This window comes from Primulina huaijiensis, chromosome 13 (genome assembly GCF_012295235.1).
Source record: "Primulina huaijiensis isolate GDHJ02 chromosome 13, ASM1229523v2, whole genome shotgun sequence".
Classification (NCBI taxonomy): domain Eukaryota; kingdom Viridiplantae; phylum Streptophyta; class Magnoliopsida; order Lamiales; family Gesneriaceae; genus Primulina; species Primulina huaijiensis.
This window is the reverse complement of record NC_133318.1, coordinates 4,211,470-4,235,999: the sequence shown is the minus strand read 5'-3', so window position 1 is coordinate 4,235,999 and position 24,530 is coordinate 4,211,470. Positions and strand designations below refer to the sequence as shown.

The 24,530-nt window shown below is 36.7% G+C and overlaps 4 protein-coding genes and 1 pseudogene across 6 annotated transcripts; 2 read left to right on the top strand and 3 right to left on the bottom strand.

Annotated features, from left to right (window-relative positions):
* The first annotated feature begins 264 nt into the window (after positions 1–264).
* Positions 265–1,525, top strand: LOC140991900 (uncharacterized). Its single transcript, XM_073462063.1, has 2 exons — positions 265–747; positions 812–1,525. The coding sequence occupies exons 1-2, from the start codon at positions 421–423 to the stop codon at positions 1,523–1,525; spliced, it is 1,041 nt and encodes a 346-aa protein (XP_073318164.1). The 5' UTR covers positions 265–420.
* A 1,250-nt stretch (positions 1,526–2,775) lies between these two features.
* Positions 2,776–5,328, bottom strand: LOC140991899 (uncharacterized). The gene is made up of 3 exons (XM_073462062.1): positions 5,225–5,328; positions 3,293–3,684; positions 2,776–3,228 (listed from the first exon to the last, which is right to left on the bottom strand). Exons 2-3 carry the CDS (start codon positions 3,617–3,619, stop codon positions 2,776–2,778), a joined length of 780 nt encoding a protein of 259 aa, XP_073318163.1. The 5' UTR covers positions 3,620–3,684; positions 5,225–5,328.
* Positions 5,329–12,152: 6,824 nt separating this feature from the next.
* Positions 12,153–15,906, top strand: LOC140991698 (uncharacterized). Of its 3 annotated transcripts, none has more exons than XM_073461810.1 (3): positions 12,153–12,612; positions 13,509–13,741; positions 13,946–15,906. In XM_073461810.1, exons 2-3 carry the CDS (start codon positions 13,520–13,522, stop codon positions 15,743–15,745), a joined length of 2,022 nt encoding a protein of 673 aa, XP_073317911.1. In that variant the 5' UTR covers positions 12,153–12,612; positions 13,509–13,519; the 3' UTR covers positions 15,746–15,906. The 3 variants fall into 3 exon arrangements, with proteins under 3 accessions (XP_073317911.1, XP_073317912.1, XP_073317910.1); XM_073461811.1 differs by having other exon boundaries at positions 12,153–12,639; positions 13,512–13,741; XM_073461809.1 differs by having other exon boundaries at positions 12,154–12,612; positions 13,512–13,741.
* A 1,789-nt stretch (positions 15,907–17,695) lies between these two features.
* Positions 17,696–22,271, bottom strand: LOC140991639 (protein CANDIDATE G-PROTEIN COUPLED RECEPTOR 2-like). The gene is made up of 6 exons (XM_073461720.1): positions 21,887–22,271; positions 21,115–21,306; positions 19,009–19,168; positions 18,108–18,210; positions 17,925–18,006; positions 17,696–17,832 (listed from the first exon to the last, which is right to left on the bottom strand). The coding sequence occupies exons 1-6, from the start codon at positions 22,163–22,165 to the stop codon at positions 17,755–17,757; spliced, it is 894 nt and encodes a 297-aa protein (XP_073317821.1). The 5' UTR covers positions 22,166–22,271; the 3' UTR covers positions 17,696–17,754.
* A 588-nt stretch (positions 22,272–22,859) lies between these two features.
* LOC140991897 (chaperone protein ClpB1-like) lies at positions 22,860–24,236 on the bottom strand (annotated as a pseudogene).
* Between the last annotated feature and the right edge of the window lie 294 nt (positions 24,237–24,530).

Below are 24,530 nucleotides of genomic sequence, written 5' to 3'. Positions count from 1 at the left end.
GTACCACATCTTTGAATTCTATAATCCAACTTTGTACCATTCTCAATTGGGTTTATGTTCTACTGTCCCCTTCAATGCCTTATACCTGCCTCATCATCTAAATGATATGATGAAAATAAAATTATCTCAGAAGAAGTTCACTTCCTTGTCTCTGATAGAGCTGTCAGAACAAGCAAAATCTTTCAAGACTCCCGTTATAGCGAGCCTCATTTCAGCATCTGACGATTATTTGAGTGGTGGACTGCACGATATGACCGTCTTATCCCTGTGACGCTAGAAATTTCACGTATAGCTTTTATCGCCTTTGATATGATTTGCTATTCTCATTGCTAAAATGTTCTATGTTTGGATTGTAGATTCTCAAAATCCTCGACAAGTCCTGGATTTATCGGCTACTCGAACGATAAAAAAGGCAATGAGATGAAGCAAACCTCCACCCAAATAGTTTCAGCTGCTCGAGAAAAGAAGACACTTGCATCCACCCTGTTGAGGCGGCGAACCCGATCCACCACCCAACTACTTCATGTAATTCCCCCACTCGCTTCCACTCCTATGGCTGATACCATGATAGTGGAAAATGATGACTCTTCCTCAGCCTCTGACCTTTCTGCTTGTCAAGAGACTGAGTCAGATGATTATGTTCATTTGGCCACTCATTTGGCCTCACTTAAATGCAGGAAAGTCCTCACAAAAAGTCATCCTGATGACATGGAAGAAAATCCTTTAGCGACCGGCTCTCATTCTCATGTAACAACCATTTTATTCCTCTTTTAGTTGTCATTTGAATCTCACTTCGCCCCTATCATTGTAGGATCTATCAGCACGACGAGCGATGGTCTCTTTGGTTGAGGAAACCTTGGACTTCGACTTCAGTTTCCTGCATTCAAGATCCTCTCATGCGGCCTCTTCTTCGAGTCTCCCTTCTGGCTTGGAGCTAGCCACTGCAAAGGCTTCACTACGGCGTTTTCTGAACATGAATCTCAATGCCTTAGAGGCCATGGAAAAGGCCACTGTTTTGTCTGCTGTGTCTATTTTGAAAAACAGCCCTAATTTCCCCTCCTCCCCACTGTATGATGTGCTAAATACTTTGCCAACCATGTTCTTAGCTTTTCAGGCTTCGAGTTCTACTTGTTCGGAGACGTTGATTCAGATGAGAAACTTCAAGGAGCAAAAAGAGAAGTTGGATGGCATGCTCTCTGAGAGAAAAATCGCCAGGTCCACTTTACATCAGAAGAATGCGGAGTTAGATGTCAATGAAGAACTAGTGAAAAAGTTAGAGATGGAGCTCCCCCAACATAAAGCCGACATGGTAACCCTTCTACACGAAAGTGAGGTTTTAAAGGCTTCCTCTGATAGACTCAAGGCTGACATCCAATGCCTGAGCGACGATTTAATAAGTCAAAGGCATGCCTATCAACAGTGGGAAGACACCTTGAAAACGGCTGGGCAGACTCAGGTCGAGTGCCTGTCCAAATGGGAAGAGTTACGTGATGATTCCTTCTTTAAGAGTGATGAAGAAGAATGAATTAGAGCCAGAGCTCTACACGGAAGCAATGATTATGGAACTGGAAGATTGGATGAGTTGAGAATGCAAACGTATAATGCTTTAATGCTTCAGAAATCCAAGGTGGCTAGAAGTTACAATAAGCATGTGAATAGAAAATATTCAAGGAGGGAGACGTAGTTTGGAAGGTAGTTCTACCCCTCGGATCCAAAGACAGGGAGTTCGGTAAATGGTCGCCTAATTGGGAAGGACCGTTTAAAGTTCATTGAGTGTTGGATTGAAATGCATACTGGTTGGCGAGTTTAGACGGTGAGCCACACAGGAGGTGCATCAATGGAAAGTACTTGAAGCATTATTATCCTAGTAGTTGGGTAGGGACATCGAAGGTAAATGGTTCGTGAAATTGGAATGTGAGGAAGAATGGTGCAGAGTAGGCTCAAAGGCCACTTTGTTTTAAAATTATCATATTGACTTATAGGAAGTTTCTGTAATATGAGGAATAGGCTTTTAAGCCATCCTTTGCTGAACTTGTTTGTAAATAGTGATGGAACATTTGTAAATAAATAAAAATACTGGCTCATGGAGTTCGCTGTAGTTAATAAATTTTGGGTAAAGTGTTTGTTAGTTGGCCAAATCAATTACAAAGTGAAGGTCGTTTAGTGCATGTCTTGAAATTTTGGTGATCATTATTTGGAAGATGTTATTTAGTCGTTTGTTGGTGGCAAATGTTGACTTGCGATATTTGCGTTAATATTACGGGTGCTCAAATTTTTTAGAAATTTTGGCAGAGTTTCCTTTGTAAATGTGATATGCCAAAAATATATACACCTGCAAATAAATCCCAAACAACAGATACAAAGACAACAATGTATTTTAACAGCACTTTTCAACATTCACGAAACAAAACAAAATAAGCCAAATCATGGCAAACAAGTGCAACATATCATAAATGTACCACACTTCGGTCCAAACATTACATGAAAGTGCCAAAACATAAACCAGGATCTCAATAAGGGTGAAAACTAGTGCTTAAGATAGATCAAGTTGACGTAACTCTTCCCATTTGGACAGGCACTCAACCTGAGTCTGCCCAGCCGTTTTCAAGGTGTCTTCCCATTGTTGATAGGCATGTCTTTGACTTATTAAATCGTCGCTCAGGCATTGGATGTCAGCCTTGAGTCTATCAGAGGAAGCCTTTAAAACCTCACTTTCGTGTAGAAGGGTTACCATGTCGGCTTTATGTTGGGGGAGCTCCATCTCTAACTTTTTCACTAGTTCTTCATTGACATCAAACTCCGCATTCTTCTGATGTAAAGTGGACATGGCGATTTTCTCTCAGAGAGCATGCCATCCAACTTCTCTTTTTGCTCCTTGAAGTTTCTCATCTGAATCAACGTCTCCGAACAAGTAGAACTCGAAGCCTGAAAAGCTAAGAACATGGTTGGCAAAGTATTTAGCACATCATACAGTGGGGAGGAGGGGAAATTAAGGCTGTTTTTCAAAACAGACACAGCAGACAAAACAGTGGCCTTTTCCATGGCCTCTAAGGCATTGAGATTCATGTTCAGAAAACGCCGTAGTGAAGCTTTTGCAGTGGCTAGCTCCAAGCCAGAAGGGAGACTCGAAGAAGAGGCCGCATGAGAGGATCTTGAATGCAGGAAACTGAAGTCGAAGTCCAAGGTTTCCTCAACCAAAGAGACCATCGCTCGTCGTGCTGATAGATCCTACAATGATAGGGGCGAAGTGAGATTCAAATTACAACTAAAAGAGGAATAAAATGGTTGTTACATGAGAATGAGAGCAGGTCGCTAAAGGATTTTCTTCCATGTCATCAGGATGACTTTTTGTGAGGACTTTCCTGCGTTTAAGTGAGGCCAAATGAGTGGCCAAATGGACATAATCATCTGACTCAGTCTCTTGACCAGCAGAAGGGTCAGAGGCTGAGGAAAAGTCATCATTTTCCACTATCATAGTATCAGCCATAGGAGTGGAAGAGAGTGGGGGAATTACATGAGGTAGTTGGGTGGTGGATCGGGTTCGCCGGCTCAACGGGGTGGATGCAAGTGTCTTCTTTTCTCGAGCAGCCGAAACTATTTGGGTGGATGTTTGCTTCATCTCCTTGCCTTTTTTATCGTTCTGAGTAGCCGATAAATCCAGGACCTGTCGAGGATTTTGAGAATCTACAATCCAAACATATAACATTTTAGCAATGAGAATAGCAAATCATATGAAAGGCGATAAAAGCTATACCTAAAATTTCTAGAGTCACAGTGATAAGACGGTCATATCGTGCAGTCCACCACTCAAAATAATCGTCAGACGCTGAAATGGGGCTCGCTATAACGGGAGTCTTGAAAGATTTTGCTTGTTCTGACAGCTCTATCAGAGACAAGGAAGTGAACTTCTTCTGAGATAATTTTATTTTCATCATATCATTCAGAGGATGAGGCATGTATAAAGAATTGGAGGGGACAGTAGGACATAAACCCAATTGAAAAAGGTACAAATCTGGATTATAGAATTCAAAGATGTGGGTACTCTGGTTGCGGGGGGAGGTCCCGTCATATACTAAGAAACGATGATAGAGGATTGTATTGCGCACATCTTTAACAAAGGATAACACATCAGTTTTTTTGTTGGCAGTCATGTGTCCGATCCATGGGTAATCCTCGACCGCGATTGTGGATGAAATAGGACGATAGATATCCCTAGCGAAAGGGAGAGATCGCAGAAAAGAACAAACCCCTACAACGGTGAAGTCACTCTGACAGGACATGAGCTCCTTCAACAGTAACCGCTCAGCAAGGGGTCCCGGTGGAGATTTTAGCTCGGGATATTAAGAAAACAACTACATTTGGAGGATCCACATAACCCCATTGAGCTTAGAGAGGTGTGCGTCGTTCACAGCGACGTTCAACCAGTGGTAAAGGGACCCCAGGAATATCACATCCAAACCGTGTACCTGCCCAACACTCAAAGAGCTGGCAAGAGTAAGATATCCATAGTAGGTTTGCTGAAAAAAGGACAAAAAAGGTATTTCTATATTAAAACCCACATAAAAGCTATGCGCTCGTCATTAGTGGGGGAGGTTCGTTTCAGCCCGCACCAACAGTGAATAACCTGGGAATACGAAGAGGGGTTCAAATATTGATCCGATAGTTAGGGTAAGCCTGAAGTGTCCACTAGTCCAGCATATTCATTCCCTATAAATGGAAGGCCCGTAAGTTTCAAAACATCCTGTAAAGTTACAGACATGGGGCCACAGGGGAGTATAAAAGAATTACATGGCGGCGCCCACAACCTAATGACACCATCAAGGAGATCAAGATTAAAGGTGCGGTCAATGGTGGACATTTCAATGAATTGATAAAGGCCTTATTTTCGCTAGGTGCTCCCATCGAATTTTTTCAATCTATCAACCCAGACATTCCAATTGACGTTCCCCTGGGGTAAAAACTTAAATTTAGCAAACTCAAAGGGAGGCATGACGACACGATTCAACAATAGAACGATTGACTTAAGTGTAGATAGGGGAAACAGCATGTTGGCGGTCTCTGTAAATAAGAGGATGTGACTGTAGAAAGAGTCAATGATGTGATTAAACATTTCCACCGAGGTGGAGTTGTCATCAATGATCGTCGAAGGCCTACAAATGGTATAAAATTCGAAATAAGGCAAAATTGGATTTAACAAACTAGACCCAGATGAAGATGAAAAAACCCAGGAGCAGACATCCCAGTAGTAGATGGAGGAGATTGGGTTCGATGGGTAGGAGAGCGTGTTTACAAGTGAAAGATCACTGGTTTTCCCTGCAAGTTAAGACACGCAAGCCACTCATATCTCAGACCAAGAAACCCCTATGGGAGGAAACTTTGGCACTGACGAAAATGAGTACCAGGTGACATATGAATTTCGTACATAACAAGTAACAGGGAATCACCAATGTATAAGGATCGTTACCAAAGAGTGCTCAATAATCTATAGCAACACAAAGCATGCCCCAATACATCAACGTAAAATTTCGAACAAACACAGAGAGCATCATCCAATTGATTCCACCATATTAATTAAAGGAGAGAACCCGAGAATCTGCTCGTTTCCTGGAGTTGCACGGCCGGTGAGTAGCGAGTGGAGGAATCAGAACCTACCGAAGGGAAACTCAAGCCACACGAAGAGCAAAATCCGCTGAAGGGTGAGTGATATCTGGTGTACCTTGAAGGATATTGCGGCGAAAACAAGCCACGCAAGGGAAGAGCGGGCCTCGATGGTGCGCAAAATAAGCCGCTAGCCGGGGTTCGCAGTCGACTAAAGTTGTCCGGACGATTGGCGAAATCGAAAGACGGCAAGGCGAAGCAGCGTTTCTGTTTTCCAACGTAGGGGTATTGCTAGGAGGTGATCGAAGGGGAGAAGGAAGGGAGTTTGTGGGGTTTTGGGGATTTGTTGCGGAGATCGAGGAATGGAGGGTGGAGAATGAGATTTGAATGGAAAGTGAGGATAAACTAGGATCTTTTATTGTGAATAGATTATATTTGTGAATCTCATTTTGAGGGACACCAGAAAAATAAAAATGCTCAGAGAGTGTGCGAGGGAATTTTATTTTTAAAAAAACATGTTTAAGCTATTAGCTCATCTTTGTAGAATATATCCTCCTAGTAGCCGAGTTGTTATTTGGGCTCATTTAAGAACCTTAGAAAAGAGGGGAACGCCATAAAATAACTAATGTAGCCAAATTTGTCCACTGACCAAATTGGCTACGGGGGGCAATTGTTGTGCTTAAAAATATTTCAGAAGGCCATAAGCAAAAGCCCAACAGATAAAGCCCAGTGGAGTTGCAATTGGCCCAGTAAAAGAACGTTGCATCCAGTTAAAGTCATTACCCAAGATGGAAGAACGTGGAAAGGAGCCCAAACTGACGTGCAGAATGTGACAAACAAGGAAAAGAACCAGAGGAGATAATCGAAAAATCAACACAAAAAAGCTACAGCAAAAACTCTGCAGAATTCTTTGTCAATTTTATGTCTGTTTATGTCAATTTCTAGTTCCAGTAGCAAAGTCTTCTAAATATTCCATATATTCATCAATGTTCTTTGTAAAAATGTTGATCAAGTTCATAACAACATAATTATATTTGATGTTGTTATTGGATTCCTCCTCTAATTTTGTCATATTCTTTATTTTTTGTTTCTGTTTTTGAGCAATTTTCGAATGAGCTAGAACTTACGACCAAATCGAGATCTACAGCGTTTGATTAAAGGAGTTGGATCATTTCACAACTTTGGCACGATCACGTGCCAGGCACGCCCCGCAATTTCCGTGAGAAACATCATGTAAAATTATTTCATTCATTTGTAATTTTGAGCCGCATTTAATATGTTCTAAAAGAGAATTAAAAAATAAAATTGAGTAGAAAAAATAGCTTTAGAACAGTATAATATTGAATTTTAAAAATATCATTTCAATCCTTTTGTATTTCTTAAAATGTGCATTTTTTTCCTCCCTAGGCTGTAGGCACCAAAAGAGAGTTCTTTTAGCAATGTCTTTTTTTAAAAAAAAATTTATCTAAAATACTCTGAATTTCTTTCTTTTTATGTTCAAAATAAAAAAAAACTTTTCTTCAAATAATTTTTTTTACAATAAAAACATCATACCGACGTGGAAAACATGCCCCTGACAAATAATCAAAATAGAACTATTTTAGTGCAAAACAATAAATTCATCTGGAGCACTGTCCTGATCCATTCACATTTTTTCATATGTCAATGGGTTTTTGTATTTTTTTAAAGATTTGACCAACTTTCTCAAATCCAAACCATGGTTGAAACTGTGATCATTATTTCAAAATTTTCATATCCCGCTCTTAACAAACCAGTGGCTTACAAGCTTCACGTCCTCTCTCTCAAAAGTGAAAACGTGAATCTTCCGCCCACTAATCTTCAACCGCACTGCCAACATGCCGACGAAAACCACCATACCTCCACCACGACGATTTCGGAGTCCACCGTTACGATGCACCATTAACAAACTAGCGGCTTACACCCCTTCTTGCTCTAAACAAATCTTCCACCGTACCCCACCACGCCAACGAAGACCATCGTACCTCCACCACGGCGGTTCCGAAATCCACTGTTACGACGCAAAAGCCAGGTCCGTGAACAATATTATGTGTTCCATTTTGGTTGTAAAAATTATAGAACATGAAAATACCCATTGTTTTATGATGTAGTGTGTGTGTTTATTATTCTTGCAAACACGCAAAAATAAGCATCTAATAAAAATCAATGGCTCGGTAATCTATTGCTCCTTTGGCACTAAACAGAAAGTAAACTATTGTTCCTCTCCAGTGAAATAAAATTGCAAGGTGCTGATATAGAATTCAGATGATCTTGCTACTGGGAGAGAAGAAGCTGCCACCTGAATTTTGCATCATTCTTCGTAAGACAAAATCCTAAGCGCCGAATTACAGAGAGAATTGGGAGGGAGAAAGCTTGCGAGATCAGCAATGAATACGAAGATTGATGAGTGAGTTAATTACGTAATAGGGGATCAACTTGTTTTCTCATTTATTTTTATCCCCAAATTGATTTCTCACACTTGAATGTGGCATGAATCAAATGGTGTACATTGCATCTTACATGCAGGGGTATAAAGCAGCTTGGCAGAGTGATGGATGCTTTGTGAGGATCAGATTTTTTATTTGATTCCAGTAGACCAATATGCAAGTAAAATTTTATTTCATTCCGGTAGATCAAGTTGATTTGCCTTGTGTTATAGTAAATATTTAAATTCATCTAGTTTTTTTTTTATTGATTCAGTTGGTTTGTTGCTTGAAAATGGAAGATGACAATCAACTGTCACTTGAAGAGATGAAAGGAGACTACAATCAAGAAGCTGGAAATGTTGAGGTACAAAATGAAAACTCTTTTGTCCATGTTTTGGAGAGTAAACTGGAAGTAGGGCAGGTTGTGAACAGCGTTGAAGATGCTTATTTATTGTATTGTCAATATGCGCATGTCAAGGGATTTATTGTGAGGAAGGGTGATCAACGATATTTTTCTCATACCAATGAACTTCAATCAAAATAATTTCATTTTTCATGTGAAGGTTTGAAAGATGAGAAATGTTCTGGTAAAATGATTCCAGTTTATCAAAAGCCGGTCATTAGAACACAATGTAAAGCCAAATTGAAGATTACAAGGGAAAAAAGGGGGTGAATGGTGGGTGAGTAGATTTTTGGAAGAGCATAACCATGAGAAGTTTGCACCTGATCAAAATCACTTTCTAAGATCGGCACGCAATATATCACATGAAAAAAAGTCTACTATAGAAGTTATGGTAAATGCTGGAATATCCGTCTATAATGTTGTTTTTTTTTTTTATGGAAAATGAAGCATGTGGGCCACAAAATTTAGGTTTTATTAGAAAGGATGCATATGACCATATGAGTCGTTGAAAAAACGTATCAAAATTGAGAATGGAAATACCACTGCACTTATTCAATATTTTTTAAATAAGACGAATAAGGAGAATTATTTTTACTGGAATGTTCAATTGGATGATGATGATAGGGTGATGAACTTTTTCTTTAGGGACTATAGATGTGAGGTTGATTATGAATATTTTGGTGATCGCAACATATAGAACAAATAAGTACAATTTGATATGTGCTCCATTTGTTGGTATAAATCACCATATGCAGAATGTGTTGTTTGGCTTGGCCTTTATGTCAGATAAAACTCAAAGTTCTTTTGAATGGTTGTTTTCAACATTTCTTGATTCTATGAATGGACGGCAACCACAAACTATCTTTTTAGACCAATGTCAAGCCATGATGAATGCCATTGAAACAATTTTTCCACTTTCACATCATCGTTTATGTCAATGGCTTATAATTAAAATGCTCATTCACACTTCAGGAGTTTAAATGGTGATTCTGCTTTTAAAGGATTGTGGTATAAATGCATGAATCATTGTGAATCTGAAGATAAATTTGAGAGCACATGGAAATATATGATTGAAACATATGATTTGGATGGTCATAAATGGTTGAATGAGATATACAAGCTTAAGGAGAACTGGTCTACGACTTTATGAATGGAAGGTTTAGAACAAGACTTTTGGCTAATTCGAGGAGTGAAGTCACGAATATGGTTTTTAAGAAGGCAGGTAACAAAATGAGTTCTTTGTATGACTTTGTGCTGAATTATGCAAAGATTCAAAATAACTGGCGGGAAAGGGAAAAGACTGAAGATACTCGTTGTCGCCATGGTAATCCTGCACAAATTTTGAAAAACCATCCATTGTTTATTCATGCTACTAATGTTTATACGATGTCTATATACTAGCTATTCGAAGTTGAATTGGTTAATTCATTGAATTGCAAATCGGTTGAACCATCATCTTGTTTTGGTAATGATTGGAGTTGGATTCAAATCAAAGTAAAATCTCATGATGAAAACTCAAGGGTTCAACATGTGGTGTTCGATAAGCAGAATCATGAGATAAAGTGCAGTTGTCATATGTTTAAGACAATGGAGATTTTGTGTAAGCTTGCTTTGATGGTGTTTAATTGTATGGATGTCACTGTTATACCCGAATGTTATGTTTTGAAGATGTGGATGAAGAATGTAAGAAATAGAGTTACATCTGAATTTAATGAAAGTGGCAGGGGTGGTGCTGGTCATGTATCTGAAATGATGTTTGTCAACAAAATAATGAGATCAACCTATTATCTAACTCAACTGAGCAAATCTCATGAGGAGGCAAGAAAAATATTATATGGATTGGTTGACATTGCAAAAGATGAAATCTCCAATCTTGTATCGAATTTAAGTGTAGATGATGAGACACAATGTGATGATATTCGAAGTGATGGAGTATGCATACGTAACTCACTTACTGCTAAAGCCAAAGGAGTTACTAATGCTAATATTACACGACACTGGGATACTAAGAGCAAAAAATGAAAAGAAAAACGAAAGGAGAAAACAGAAGTTTCAAGTAAGTTTTCATATTTTTAGATAAGTGTGGATGGTCTAGTATATAGATTAATTGAATTAATTGTTGTATTGAAGTTTCATATGTTGAAGTTTCATACTTACTATCAAAGTTGCATAATGTGGTTGATTCATGATGTACTGAAGCTGCATACCATAATTGTTATGTGGTTTAATTGAATTAAGTTGCATAATGTGGTTGATTCATAATGTGAAAAAATTGCTGACCTAACTACATTACAACAAGCCACAAAAGCTTAAGATTGAGATCCAAGTTCAATAGATGGAGAGACACCAATCGACAAATAAGGACTCAAAATATAATCCGACATTTTTTGTGATACACTTCAATTTTGTAAAGATGTAAACGTGGTCATGCTTTGAGGGTCAAGTAATCATGTCATATATGTTACTATACATTTTGGTGTTGTTTCAAGTTGAAAACACAATTTACGTAAATGGAGTTTTGTGCTTGTCGCCTTCGTTGGAATGTTAGCCTTCGTCGGAATCGGTGCGGATAAGATACCAAACAGAAACCAACTCCAATCTCTGAAAATAAGTATACAAGGGAGGAAAAGACAAACATGAGAGACTAAATCTTGTAAACCAGTAGATACAGTATAGAACCAACTCCTACCATCAGTAAACATGAAAATAAACTAAGAAGAACAGAATAGAACTACACCATCGAAAATATATCACAGCAGTAGAACAAAATAGATCTAGACCGTCGAACATATATCCATCAATGGAGGAAAAGACAAACATGGGAGACTAAATCTTGTAAACTAGTAGAATAATAATAATAAAAAAAAGGCATAAAATTACAAAGACAAACATAGAATTTGAAGCTGGGAAAGTTAACTCGGATTTTGGAAAGAACAACCTTCTTCTCGAGAGTATGAGCATCCGTCGAATTCTTATGCGCTTGAGGTGAGAAATCGTGAAAACGAAGTCTTCAGTTTTTAGATCTGAAAATTTATGCGGACTGAATAAACCTTGGTATTTGTTAAAATAAATCATGGTTGGGTTTTCCAAAATTCACAAATAATTATAAACAAAAATAAATTCATGCATTTTTTTTTAAACGGAAAATACTTGTCACGTGTCATCCATCGACTGGTTCAGGACAGTGCCTTTACAGCCAGTATCGACCGAACTCGTTTTTCTAGGTTGANTACATTACCTAAATGACTAAATCCCATTTTGGTCAAATTTAACTACAACAAAGAATTTTATTTTTCGGATGTTTGTTTGTTATAACTGAATCTTGTATCTCGAAATAAACAGTTAACAACATGACAACCTGAAACTTCTTCAGAAACTTGAGATGTTTGTGTCATTTGAAAAGATTTGTTATGATTTAATATTGAACCTCCGATTTCGTCACAAATTTGGGATTTTTGTGTCAGATGACATAATAACGATCGGAATACAAACACGACTTTCCAATTTCTTTTTTAAAAATCAAATCCTAAATAAATCCAAATTTGAACTTTCCAATTTTTTTTTAAATCAAATCCTAAATAAATCCAAATTTTTGGACAAATGAAGATATTACAATGAAGAAGATAATCTAAAGATCATCCTAAAAATAACACTCGTTAAAGTGCAAACAAGATTCCCCTGTTATCACACCACACACCACAAACCACCACACCACTTGTGGGGCTCACGTAATTGACAAATCCCATGTCTCTTCTCATTCAAGTTTTCATGCTCTTCCTCCCCACTTTCTTAGTAAACTGTGTTCCGATCCTCTGACCCCATCAGATCCAAAATCTCCATTTTTTCTTCTCACTAAGCTACACTTTTCCATTGGCATTTGCGTGTTCACCAATTCAAGCCTTCTTTCATGGCCTTCTTCCCCTTTTCTTGCACCAACCAAAGCCCGGCTTCTTTTTCTCTCGTTGTATGTCAGCTTTCTCGAAGCCTGTGAGCTCAATTTCTGAGGTTTTGTTTGTAATGGGCTCTCAATGTTTTACTTCTTTTCTAGTTTACCTCTGAGAGGGCCACCTTTTTTTGTCTTTTTGTTGGTCTAGCTTTTAATGTTCGAGGTTTCTTGAATTCCCGGTGAAAAGAAGTTCTTGTTTCTGCTGGTGGTTGTGTATTCAGGTGAGATTTTTGGACTTGGACTTTTTGGTAATTCTCCAAAGTCTCTTCATTTCTCGAGTTAATGAATCGTGTGTTTCGATCTGTTTGTTTGTTTGTTCTCATCTGGAATAGAATAGTTTTTCTATTGGGATTTGTAGACAGCGTATTTGTGGGAAAGCTTGATGCTTTTCTTCCTTTCCATTTTGAATTTGATGGTCGGCTGTCGTTTTGATGATAGGATCCATCCGTTGTGACAGAAAATTTCCCCATGATGGAAATAAAATTTATGCTAACGTCTTATTTAACTTTTTCCCATTTCATTCCATTTTTATGTAATAATTTCTCTGTTCTTAGCTTGCTGATGTTTTATCTTCTCTTTTATTTTCTCAATATTGGTTGCTTCTTGCTTTAAACTTCTTTTTTGGTCATAGCTGGAAAATGCGGACTTGGTAATCAGGGGACAGCAGGAATAAGAGATTCTGATCCTGAATTTGTGGATGACTATTTGTTTTTGCAGATTTGTTGTTTACATTTGAAATATTCCCTTTCTTTAGTGTTAGTTGATCGTAAAGTTGTATTCTTTATCGCCTTTTGGGCTCTATGCATTTGCGTAATCAATTGATTTTTATCTATATGTACTTTTCTCTTGTTTTGATCTTTCGGTGCTTTTGATTTCGTATGTTATTATCCTGTTTTCCTGTTGTATTCATTGACATTGAATTTCAGAGGCTGACCATGTTTCCTTGAATAGTCGGTTTATCATTTCAACTCCCCGTTTCTTCAATATCATACATATTTTCTAACACCCCAAAATTACAAGGAATGCGCTATTATTTGTTCGTGGTTATATGATAGTTAGTAAAATGATTTGAGTTCCTGGTTGCACGTAATGACTTAAAGTTTTCTTTTTGGGCAAGTAGGAGGAACTATGAATTGTACAAGCTACGTCCCTTCATGTTACCAACTGCGGGATCTTAATAAGCGTGAAAGTGGTTTTTCTTCACACCCATTCGTCTTTGATGGTAAGCACGGAGAAGAACAAGGGAACGGAATTTCTTTGCTACCGTTTAATATGGATCAACACTTGGGTTATGACAAGGTGTTATTGAGCCAGATAATGCAGAAGCATGAAGCTACATTTAGATATCAGGTACGAAAACCGTCTGAGGATTTAATCCCTATCTTTTTTCTGTGCTATCTTTTGAAATCATTATTGACCTTCATTTTGTTTTTTCAACGTGTATTTCTATTTGATTTTTTTGCATTCAACGTATCTTTTTGACAGGCTTGGTACATGGTCTGAATGTCCCTATAGAATAGATTTATCAGTTGATCTTTTATGTTGTTCTTTCAGCTCCAGGAACTACACAGATTGTATAGAAGACAGAGGGAGTTAATGGATGAAATCAAGGTGAGAGAAATGTATGCTCGGCACATACAACTGCCCACATCACAATCTAATAACTGTTTGTCTCAAACCCGGTCTGAAATTTCTCAAACATCACATACAACTAGCTGGATCCTGGGAGATCGATTGGATAATAAGCTGTCTGTGCTGAGCACAGATAATCTTCGAGGACCTTCAGAATTTGTTGCAGAGAATTTTCAAGAAACCAGAACTGTACATCCTGGTTTTCTGCTGGCAAAAAACTGTTATAACAGAGTCCAAGCTCCGTCATTCATAAGTAAAGGACATGAAATGAGAATTTTGAATCTTCGACTTCCAGATTCTGTGTACCATGATAAAGAAGAGAGGGAGCGGTTTGATGAGGTAAATGTTTCTAAAAGGGATTCAGCACTTTGTCCTTTTAAGACAGGAGATTCTAATCCTTTTGATGCAAGATGCCGGAATATAAAAAATTTGATCGACTTAAATGAACCCATACAACTTGAATCTGTGGCTTCAAGTTCAACTAGTCCTTTGGAACCTTATCCATGCAACTTGGAGTTTTCACACCAAGATCCTCATGTTTCGGCCGAGGTAGAAACAGGATGTGTTGTTCCTAAACTCTGCGGACATGTTAGCTATGGTAGGGACTATGCTGATAGGAATTCATCCGTGGGGATCGATTTGAATTCTATGCCTCTCGGTTGTTCATCGGAGACAGTAATTACTCAAGTAAACCTTCTTAATCCGAATCAGGAATACAAAGTAGAAGATCCAAAAGAACATTTGCTTTCCTTGGTAGAAAAATCAGATTATAGTAGTGGGGTTCCTTGCTCTTTCAAAAGTAAAATATCACATGCTTCTGGTGTTGAGAAAGCTGTAATTTTGAATACTAGCTCTGTTCATCATGAACTGAGTAAAGAAAAGTGTGTCAAAGTCGACCCTGACACAAGTATGGATGAAAAGTTAATGGAGTTTGAAACTCACATAGACTTAAACATTGGCGTAACCGCCGGTGAGACATTTCCATCTCTGTCAAGTAACAATGTTGGGACTAAATCTGCTGGAGAGACAGACATGGAAGCTCCTGTGAGTCCAGAGAACAAGGAGGGTTTTCCGCCAAGAGGAAAATCCAAGGATATGCTACTTGGTACTCCTAGTCTTTTATTTGAACGAGGAGAATCCGAACCTGAGATTGAACCTGATGGGATTGCTGCCGAGACTTTACTCTCGATATCCTCGGCTATAATGCAAGACTTTAATTTAAGTAACTGTCTGTTTTGGTTTGCTGAAATAGCTACTGGTAATGCCGAGGACCAAGAAAAGACGGTTATGAAACTGCAAAACGGCACAACCAACAAGGATGGATGCATGCTTTCGCCGGATGGGATTGATGATGAGTTTAAGGATACGACACTGAGGCTGTCTCAGAAAAGGGCCCTAAATCTATCTCACGATGTCAATAAAGAAAAAGAAAGGGTTACTTTGTCCTGTAGATCTGTGAAGGGCCGTGCAGATAAAGACCATCACACGGTTAAACCATTCCAGAGAACATGTTCATCGAAGAGAAACGTAGGAAAAAATTCGAGCAAAAGACCCAAAACCCACTCCAGATCATGTCCTTCAAACGTCAAGAAACCAACGAGCTCCATTCTGAAAGAACCGGCAACTCGCAGTAAAGTGGGAGTTCTGCAGAGTTGGGGAAATATAAAGAAACGGCAAGGTGGTCCTAGACGCCGTGCTACTAAGTTTCTTAACATTTGCTGAGTTGGTCCTAGAGGTATTAAGTGTAATTTTGTTTCTTTATAGGTGATCTCCGACATGGTAAACATCATATATGTTACTGATTAAACTGTGAGGCCTTAGAGCCATGAACAGCTTTGTATATATGAAAAATTGTTGTATGAACCTTGTTTGATCGTAGACAATTTTTATCAGATGCTTTGAAGTTTGTTCTTTTTTGAAACTTGAAATGAAAATATTTGTTCCATAAACTTCGTAAGTGGGATTCCACTGTAAAAAATTGGACGCATGCAAGTTATTTTGTTATTGTTGTCTTCATCATATAACTACTCATGATTTAGTTTTGATATTATAACATATACAGATAATTACTAAAAAAACTGATAGAGATTATGTAATTTATACTCAAAATATTTCATTATATTATTTTGTTATAATAAAAATAATATCAAAAGAATCAGTTACTGTCATGAATTTGGTTACTGTAATCAATGATCTAAGACGCCCGAGTGTGAAAATGTTATAGCCAAGCTTCATTACGTGAATTTAGTACAAGATTAAATATTTAAAAAAAAAAAAAAAATTTAGTTTTATGGAGTGTTTACAAATTCTAAAAAATAGTTATTATAAATTTTTCTTTCATAAATTACTTTAAGTTTCCATTATATTAAATCAATCAATAGATTAAATAACTTATAAATATATCAAATTTAAAAAAATATCTATAAAACTTATATTTTTGTATTATCAAAATAACTCGTTGAAAAATATTTCTATGTCAAAAGATTTTTTTTATTTAAAACTTTTATATTATCAAATATAAAAATTAGCTTTTATCAAAAAATAAAATAAAAGATGTCTCAAATTTGAAAATAAAATAAAAACTTCCTTAAAATTCTATCAAAAAACTTACAATTAATAGTACTTTTTCGCGATCTAACTCCATTTTCTTTTGTTTTGGTCGGAATCAAAAAAATTTCTTTAAACACTTTTTATTCGCATTTTTTGAACGCTGACCATAATTAGTTCATACCAACATCAAAACGGTATTCCATCATCGTCACAACCATTATTTTTATATATAAAAAAAGACTTGAAGGGACACATTCTTATTTTTATAATTAACACTGATTTCTATTTTAGTATCTTGTAATTATAATTGTACATGATTATTATGTGCATAGGTTAAAAAAAAATCATAATTGCCATATATGCTATAGAGAGACCCTTGATTTTATTCAAACGATGACGTTCACAAAGTTGGCTAAAAAGGAGGGCAACTTTCTCCACGAGTTTGAAGCTCCACGAAAAAAACCCGAAACGAGGATAAGGATCTCCGATTTTTTTGAGTTCGGGTTCGGGTTCGAGGATTTTTTTTAAATCCTCGATGCAGTTCGAGACGGATATGAGATTACTATCCGCATTCCCGAAATCCCCGAACCCGCCCCAAAAATAATATCAATAATAAAATAATAGTATTATTAGTATTAATAATATAATAATATTATTATTTTTTAAAATATTAATAATAATAATAATAATATTATTATTATTAATATTGATATTAATATTAATATTATCTATAAAAATAATAGATAATAATAAATTTTGGTTTGAAAAAATATCCAAATTCGTCATCGTCTTGTCATATTAATAATTATTGAAACAGAAATGAAAACGGGGATGTGAAGTTGATTTCCGAAGTTTCGGGTTTGGAGATTCCTCGAACCCGAAAGAGCGGGGATTGGGGCAGGTATGGGGTGGGGGATGGAATTCGGGGGTAGAGATGGGGATGACAAACCACCCAGGCCCATTGCCATCCTTAGCTAAAACTCTTTGAACATCTCATCAAATGATATATATACATTGGTTGAGAGACACTACGCTACATGCTATACACGGGGGCTTAAATATTTGTTAGAATCATGAAATATACATAAGACTCGTATGAAAGTTGCATAGTATCCACGTGATTTCGAAGATAGTCAGGCCATACGAAAGATGCTCAACGTAGCATAGTATGAACACGCTATCTATTCCCAGTCGGTATCGAAAAAACCTGCATCTTTCATCTCCGAGTAGTATGCACTATCCAAAAGCCAATCTTCCTCCTGGAAATAAATTAATTTGCTTTTAATATCATTTGCATCTCTCGAAACACCACGCTACACTATGGATCAGATACAAACAAGAGCACAGTTACCAGGAAAAAGTCGGCCAGAAAAGTAGCGTACAGGAAAGGAAGATAGAGGGAATGGCGACAGATTACTATTATATTATACAACCTGGAAAAAGAGCCGCAATTTCATAAAAACAAAGGACAAGGATAAAAGAATGCAATGACAGATGTATGTCCAGGGGTATTGGTTGCGAGCATGCTACGTACCAAAGTCCGAAGCCAAAACCAATTCCACCGAGTCCATTAGCAAACAATTTTATAACGTTTGTTATGAACATGACAACCACGTAGTTGTAGAATGACGGCCTTGCTGCATTTGGTTCCCATTATTTTGGATACAGAATAGGCTAAAAGGTTAGTCCGAGGAAAGAAACAAAATTATGGAAAATAACTTATGTAGCATGGATACTCCAAAAAAAATAATTCTGAAATATCGGACACGGATACGACACGAATACAGATATGACACGCCGATACACGTGGCGAATACAGAAAAATCCGTGTCGTTGACTTTTTGTAGGTTTGACCAATCGGATACTTCTTGGACACGGCTAAGATATAACATGAACACGGCGTGGATACGTTTTCTGTATACATTTTGGCAAATTTTCAAATAGTTAAAAGTTTTAGAGGTTAAATTGCAAAAAATGGAATTGAACTTGCCTGTTCTGACCTAGCCAGCCTCGCGACCCTAGTCTCGCAATGAAACCTAGCCGCGCGCGACTCCAACCAGCAAACCCTAGCAACGCGGGCGATTCAAATGGTGAACCCTAGCCAGTCACAAACCCTGGCCAGTGAACCTAGACCTAGCCTCGTGACCCTAGCCTCGTGACCCTAGCCAAAGATGAACCCTAGCCGCATTCCCTAGCTGCGGTGAACCCTAGACCTGCCTCTCAACCACAAAGCTCTGTGACATCCGCTATAATTTTTATTAATAAATTTATATAAATATATATATTATTTATATATATTTTATAATCTCCGTAACTTAGCCGTATCGTGTCGGATATTTAGAAATTTGCTGTATCTCCGTATTCATATCTACGATATGATACCCGTATCCATGCAATATAGGAAATAACCCAATCTTCAAGTTGTTTAGACTTACGTGGCAACCTATCTTTCCACTTGGAATAGTGCACAAAGAGTATGTAACTATAGACAGCTGTAAGCATCAAAGTGTGAACAAACAGAACGGTCCATTTCCCCCAATGTGAAGCATCTGCATTATTGAAAAGTGGCACCCCAAATCCAAAAACAACTATTGCCTGTCCATTGACAAAAATGATCACATACCATCAGGGAAAATAATCAACAGAAAGCGTTTCGAAATAAATATTTTAAGCTCATAAGATAATAAGATAAAATGTGGAATCATATTTTGCATTTTGCTGAAGCGTTTGATAGTATTATTTAAATCCAAGTCAGAAGACTAAGAATCTATCAGAACTTTCTATACATGATTGGGAACATGCTATTTCCATTATTCTCCTCAATGCCAGTTCAAATTTTCCATACATTCTGCATTCATTTCATCTTTTCTCCTCAGGATAAAAATGAAACCTTGTAAACTTTGTTGGGGTGAAAGCTTAAGAAATTAAAGAGTGAAGAAAACTGATATCTGACGTCTCCAACATGATACGTGGATGTTTCTGCCATTTCATATCACAAATGGGTAGATACTTTGGTTGCATGAATCTGACGACAATTTCACTGCCACCACACATTAAAGTTAACATTGCTAGAAATAAGTGTCATTCAGTATATTGCCTATAACAAGATGTCAAAAGTACAGGAATTTGTTGAATTTTCTTTGATGAACTTTATGCGATCATTTTTAGGTTATGTATGAGATGTGTTGTTTTTCAATGGAAATTGGTATTGCTAAAATTTTCAAGATTCAAATAGTTCTACGGATTTCTTGTCACCACACATGTTATCTCTTTTGAATGGGCTTGAGCTAGAGGTAAAACATTAACTCGAGAATCCATTGGTAGGAGACAAAAGAGATATTGTTCAAAATTAAAAGGTTGATCTGCTAGCCGTAGGAGATGCTTTCAGTTTTATGCAAACAATAAATTCCCATTTATTTGGAAATCCGTCAAATGTGATATACTGTTGGGTTATTTAAAACCAAAATCAATAAAATTATAGTTGGTAAAATTTATATGAATGCGGTGTGTAAATAAATGAAAAATTAAAGGCAAAATATGAGTGAAGATGCATATGGAAATGTGACAAGAATGGTCCAGAATAGAATGGTCCTGACAGATGAATAAAGTTGACAAAATGAAACAGTCAGGAAAAAATAATGGGCTGCGATGGAATGTGGCAACCATATGAGATTTGAACTTTTAGCTTTTAACTTTCAGGAAGGACAATCACAGACAAAGTAAAACCAGAGGATCCTTTGATAAACTAGGAATATTATTATGTTAGGCTGGTTTCAAATTTTTATCATTGTTTCAACACTAGCAATGATATAACGGAATATAAAAGGTCATTACACCCTAACTCAAAATAGGAATTTTAGGTTCGATATTGCTCCATCATGTAATAATCCAATTTTAGGGACCTGATTGGCTTAAGTAATCAATACGATTTCCAAAGGGTTTTATGGTGTAATAAGGTATTTTTTCTTCTACTCTTTCACTTTATCTATAGAAGTATATGTATAAAAAAATTGGAATTTCTAACAAGGAACTATATTAAGAGTCTTAGACTCTCAAAGCAATCAACCACTTTAGAAGTGATGGTCACTACCAGAAGGTTGTCTTTGGCTAGAAGTATTTTGTGGCAATAAATCCTATCAAATTGTTTGAGTCATGTACCAATCAATAGATTTCCATAACTTCTAGATTAAGTTTTTTTCAGTCAAAACAATAAATTTAGTTATTGGAGTCACGTGAAACTGAAATCCATGATTCCAAATTTATGACTCAAAAATGCTTCAATCCAAACGAAACCTAACAGAATTTTCAAATTCTTGAATTACGATATTAAGAGAAACAAAAATAAATTGAGCTAAGACGTGGTAAGCTAGTACAATACTATAGAATTGTGCATAATTTGAACTCATTCCAAAAGATTGGATCAAGGATAATTAAGGAGAAAAATAAGGGGGTATCTAAGTTAACAAGGAGTGAGCTAGGAAACTGACTAATGTATATATCTATTTAACAAGTTAGTAGGCATACAATAAGACAGATGTTACCTGAATAAATATATCAACTGCTACGATTGAACCTGAAACCATGAAAGTGTGGGCCAGGGCCTCCAATCCACTAGAATAATTTTCCTGAAGAAGAAAAGGAAGTAGGCTAATTTCTAAAGATAGCATTCCACATTCTGTGGACAAGGATAACAGGTTCCAAGCAATTGTCTTCCTCGGAGCACACTGCCATGCCTGTTCCATCACAATTCACATAAGTTAATACCATAAAAACTAGAGATTTGGTGCCTATAGTCTATCAACAATTTCATTGGCTTTCATTGGCGGGTTGTACAAGAAAACTTTCCTTGGGAACAAGAAGTATAATTTTATCAAAGGCAAGTTCTTTTTTAGCAGGTTATATTCCATGAAACAAGAGAAACTCGGACAGGAATGTAGCTTCTAAAAGTAAAGCTTTCGGTACAGTAATTTAATAGCTACGAGCGAAATATAGAACTAAACACCATTCACACAGAAATAACGCAAAAGCTGGATACGTAGTACTATGACAAACTTCATACCGGTGGAATTCAATTTCCAGAGAAATGAAGCTACAGAAAGGATTTTCAAAATACATAAACTACATACACCAAAGTAATCACAGAAAAAATCCATGCATTTAGGTTTCCATTGCCTCAAAAGTGGAAACATTTAAGTACGAAAAAGCCAAAAAAAAAAAAAAACAACTTTTTTCACTGTATGCACAATTCAGCACTAATGATTCACACCAAGCCCAAGGAATAGGAGCACAAACAAACAAAAATCGAAAATCTACCTGAAGAATGGACCACGCCAAATTGAAAACAGCTGCGAACCAAAGGAGAGCGTAGAACGCAATCATAACATAAGACTTCCGGTGCCTGAGCTTCTTCACACTGCGATTCGCCTGAAACCCAAGGTACAGCACCAACAAAGCGGATGGTACAACCAGAGCTGCATCGCGCCAGAACCCGCCGCATCCAGAGCTGTACCATCTGGAATCCTTCTCAATTTGGATTGCAAAGGGAGGATCGGTGACATTTTGCGCTGATATGGTGGAATTAGAGCTCGACATTCAACTCATCCAATTCAGATGAATGGGGGAGAATTATGATCGGAATTTATCGGAGAATTAGGTTAAAATCGCAGCTTTGATCGTAGGCTTTACAATTAACCTGACGATTTACCAAAATATTATACACATTTTTCTTTGAAAAAATTATAAAATGTTCCTCTATATTTTGATGAAAGTGATCATTTTTATTATTAAATAAAAAATATAATGGTATTGATAAAGAACACAATATAATCATATGAAATAACAAAATCTTATGAAATAAATTAATAATGATAATAATAATGTTAAAAAAATTTAAAATTAACAATTGAAATCAATTTTTAACATTAAAAAATAATTAAAATCAGAACTTAATAAACCGATTTAAAATACTTATTTAAAAAAAATCATATTTATAAATTATTCAGACTGAGTTTTTGAATTAAATCAGTTTTCACCGATCATTTTGCATTAACCAAAATTTTATGCATCTCTAATTTTGATAATTTTTTTAACATCATTATTATAATTTTTTTACTTCATATGATTTACTGTCATTCTTTTTCTCAATATTATTAGGTTTTATTATTTAATCAATATAAAATAATTAGAATGGCCTTTTTTGGAAATTAAGTATATTAAATGATTAAAAAAAAAAAAGTATTAGTAACTATAATGAATTTGAGAATTTCTAGATTAAATGATAAAAATCTCAGAGAATATAATGAATTTTGAGAATTTCTAGGAAAAATATTTTATAATTAATTATAGCTAGGCGACTAGCAACATCTTTCAGCTATAGAAGGCACATTTTCCTCAGTATTTCATGAGAAAGAGGGTCGGAATATCACAATTTCATCCAGTCGGTTAAGAAACTTGGACTTCAAGTGCTTTATTACAAGTAAAATTGAACAGGTTAGTTATTTAGCAAATAAGATCGAATATCTTAGTTTATCCTCTAGAACCATGAAATGGGAGAATGATCGTTACCTTTTGCATCATCTCATGTGCATTCTCCATTCTACACTTTCCCAATAATCCTTTCGAATGGTACTCAGCTAGTCAGCTCCAATGTTAGAGGTCATTATAATGATGGTGTTCGTGAAGTCAACAGTTCGGCCTTGGTCATCTGGAAATCTTCTGTCATCTAAAACTTGAAGTAACATGTTAAAACAGAAGGATGTGCTTTCTCTACTTCATCGAAAAGATTGACACAATACGACCTTCTCCTCACGGCTTCTATTAGTTTCCCGCCTTCTTCATGCCCAACATAGCTATCAAATGACACGCACAAGAATGATAAGAAAAAATGTCATAATGATTAGGCAGACCAATGAATTAAAGGGTTCTCATGTACCCTAGAGGAGCTCCTATTTGCCGAGCGACGGAGTGTTTCTCCATATACTCAGACATGTCAATCCTAACAATTAAATTATCATCATCGAAGAGTTGTTCTGCTAGAGCTTTGGCGAGCTCCGTCTTGGCAACGCCAGTTGGACCCAAGAAAAAAAAGAGCTTGTTGGTTGTTGGGGCTTTCCAAGTCCACATCTTGACCTTAAAACAGCCTCAGCAACAGCTATAACAGCTTGATCTTGTCCTACGACTCGTTGGTGCAACCTCTCAGATAGACCAATCAACCTCTCTTTTTCATTTTTTCCAAGAAGTGTGATATGTACACCGGTCCAACGTGCCAGGACTTCGGCAATTTGATCAAGGCCTACTGTCTCTTTGAGCATCCCATTCTCATTTGAACTTGATTCTAGTGTTGCAATTGCAGATTCAACTTCTTGGATTGCTCCATATCTTATGTCAGTAGTTCTAGCAAGATCGTATCTCCTTTCAGCTTCTAGCAAGGCATATGGAAGTTTATCTCTTCTCTGTTTGAACCTTCAAAGCTCATTGATTCTTTCCTTTTCTTTGGTGTACCTCATTTTCAATGGTTGAAGCTTAAGACGTGCTTTGCTAGCTTTATCTTTTTCCTTCTCAAGAGCATGCAGTTCGACCTCCAATTGAATTCTCTTTCTTTCCAAATTATCAATTTGTTCAGTTTACTATCAAGTTGAACTGTCACGTCCCGAGACCGAGACATAGATGACATCCGGAATTGTTTAACAATCTCATTGAAAACAATAAGCCTCGTAGAAAATAGCTAAAACTCAGTCTAATTCATAAAAAAATATTGTCTTTACAAATGTGAAATACGAATAATGTGGAAGTTGTTCTTACAAAGAAAAGTACGAAATACGGAAGCGAATAAATTATAATCATGAAATCGGAGAATTGGTCTTCATAACTCTAGATTTCTTCACCAACTCCAAAATTAATTTGTTATGTCTCTTCCACCTGTTCTTCATTATTATCTAGGGAGGGACGTAAGAGGGTG

Bases quoted from the DNA above. Each gene is read 5' to 3' on its own strand.
- LOC140991899 (XM_073462062.1), bottom strand. From the start codon at position 3,619: ATGAAGCAAACATCCACCCAAATAGTTTCGGCTGCTCGAGAAAAGAAG. The intron at 3,229-3,292 runs GTAACAACCATT...CTATCATTGTAG, and splicing joins CGACCTGCTCTCATTCTCAT to GATCTATCAGCACGACGAGC.
- LOC140991900 (XM_073462063.1), top strand. From the start codon at position 421: ATGAAGCAAACCTCCACCCAAATAGTTTCAGCTGCTCGAGAAAAGAAG. The intron at 748-811 runs GTAACAACCATT...CTATCATTGTAG, and splicing joins CGACCGGCTCTCATTCTCAT to GATCTATCAGCACGACGAGC.
- LOC140991639 (XM_073461720.1), bottom strand. From the start codon at position 22,165: ATGTCGAGCTCTAATTCCACCATATCAGCGCAAAATGTCACCGATCCT. The intron at 21,307-21,886 runs GTAGATTTTCGA...GTGATGGAACAG, and splicing joins TGGCGTGGTCCATTCTTCAG to GCATGGCAGTGTGCTCCGAG. The intron at 18,211-19,008 runs GTAAGTCTAAAC...AACCAAATGCAG, and splicing joins GTGGAAAGATAGGTTGCCAC to CAAGGCCGTCATTCTACAAC.
- LOC140991698 (XM_073461810.1), top strand. From the start codon at position 13,520: ATGAATTGTACAAGCTACGTCCCTTCATGTTACCAACTGCGGGATCTT. The intron at 13,742-13,945 runs GTACGAAAACCG...TTGTTCTTTCAG, and splicing joins AAGCTACATTTAGATATCAG to CTCCAGGAACTACACAGATT.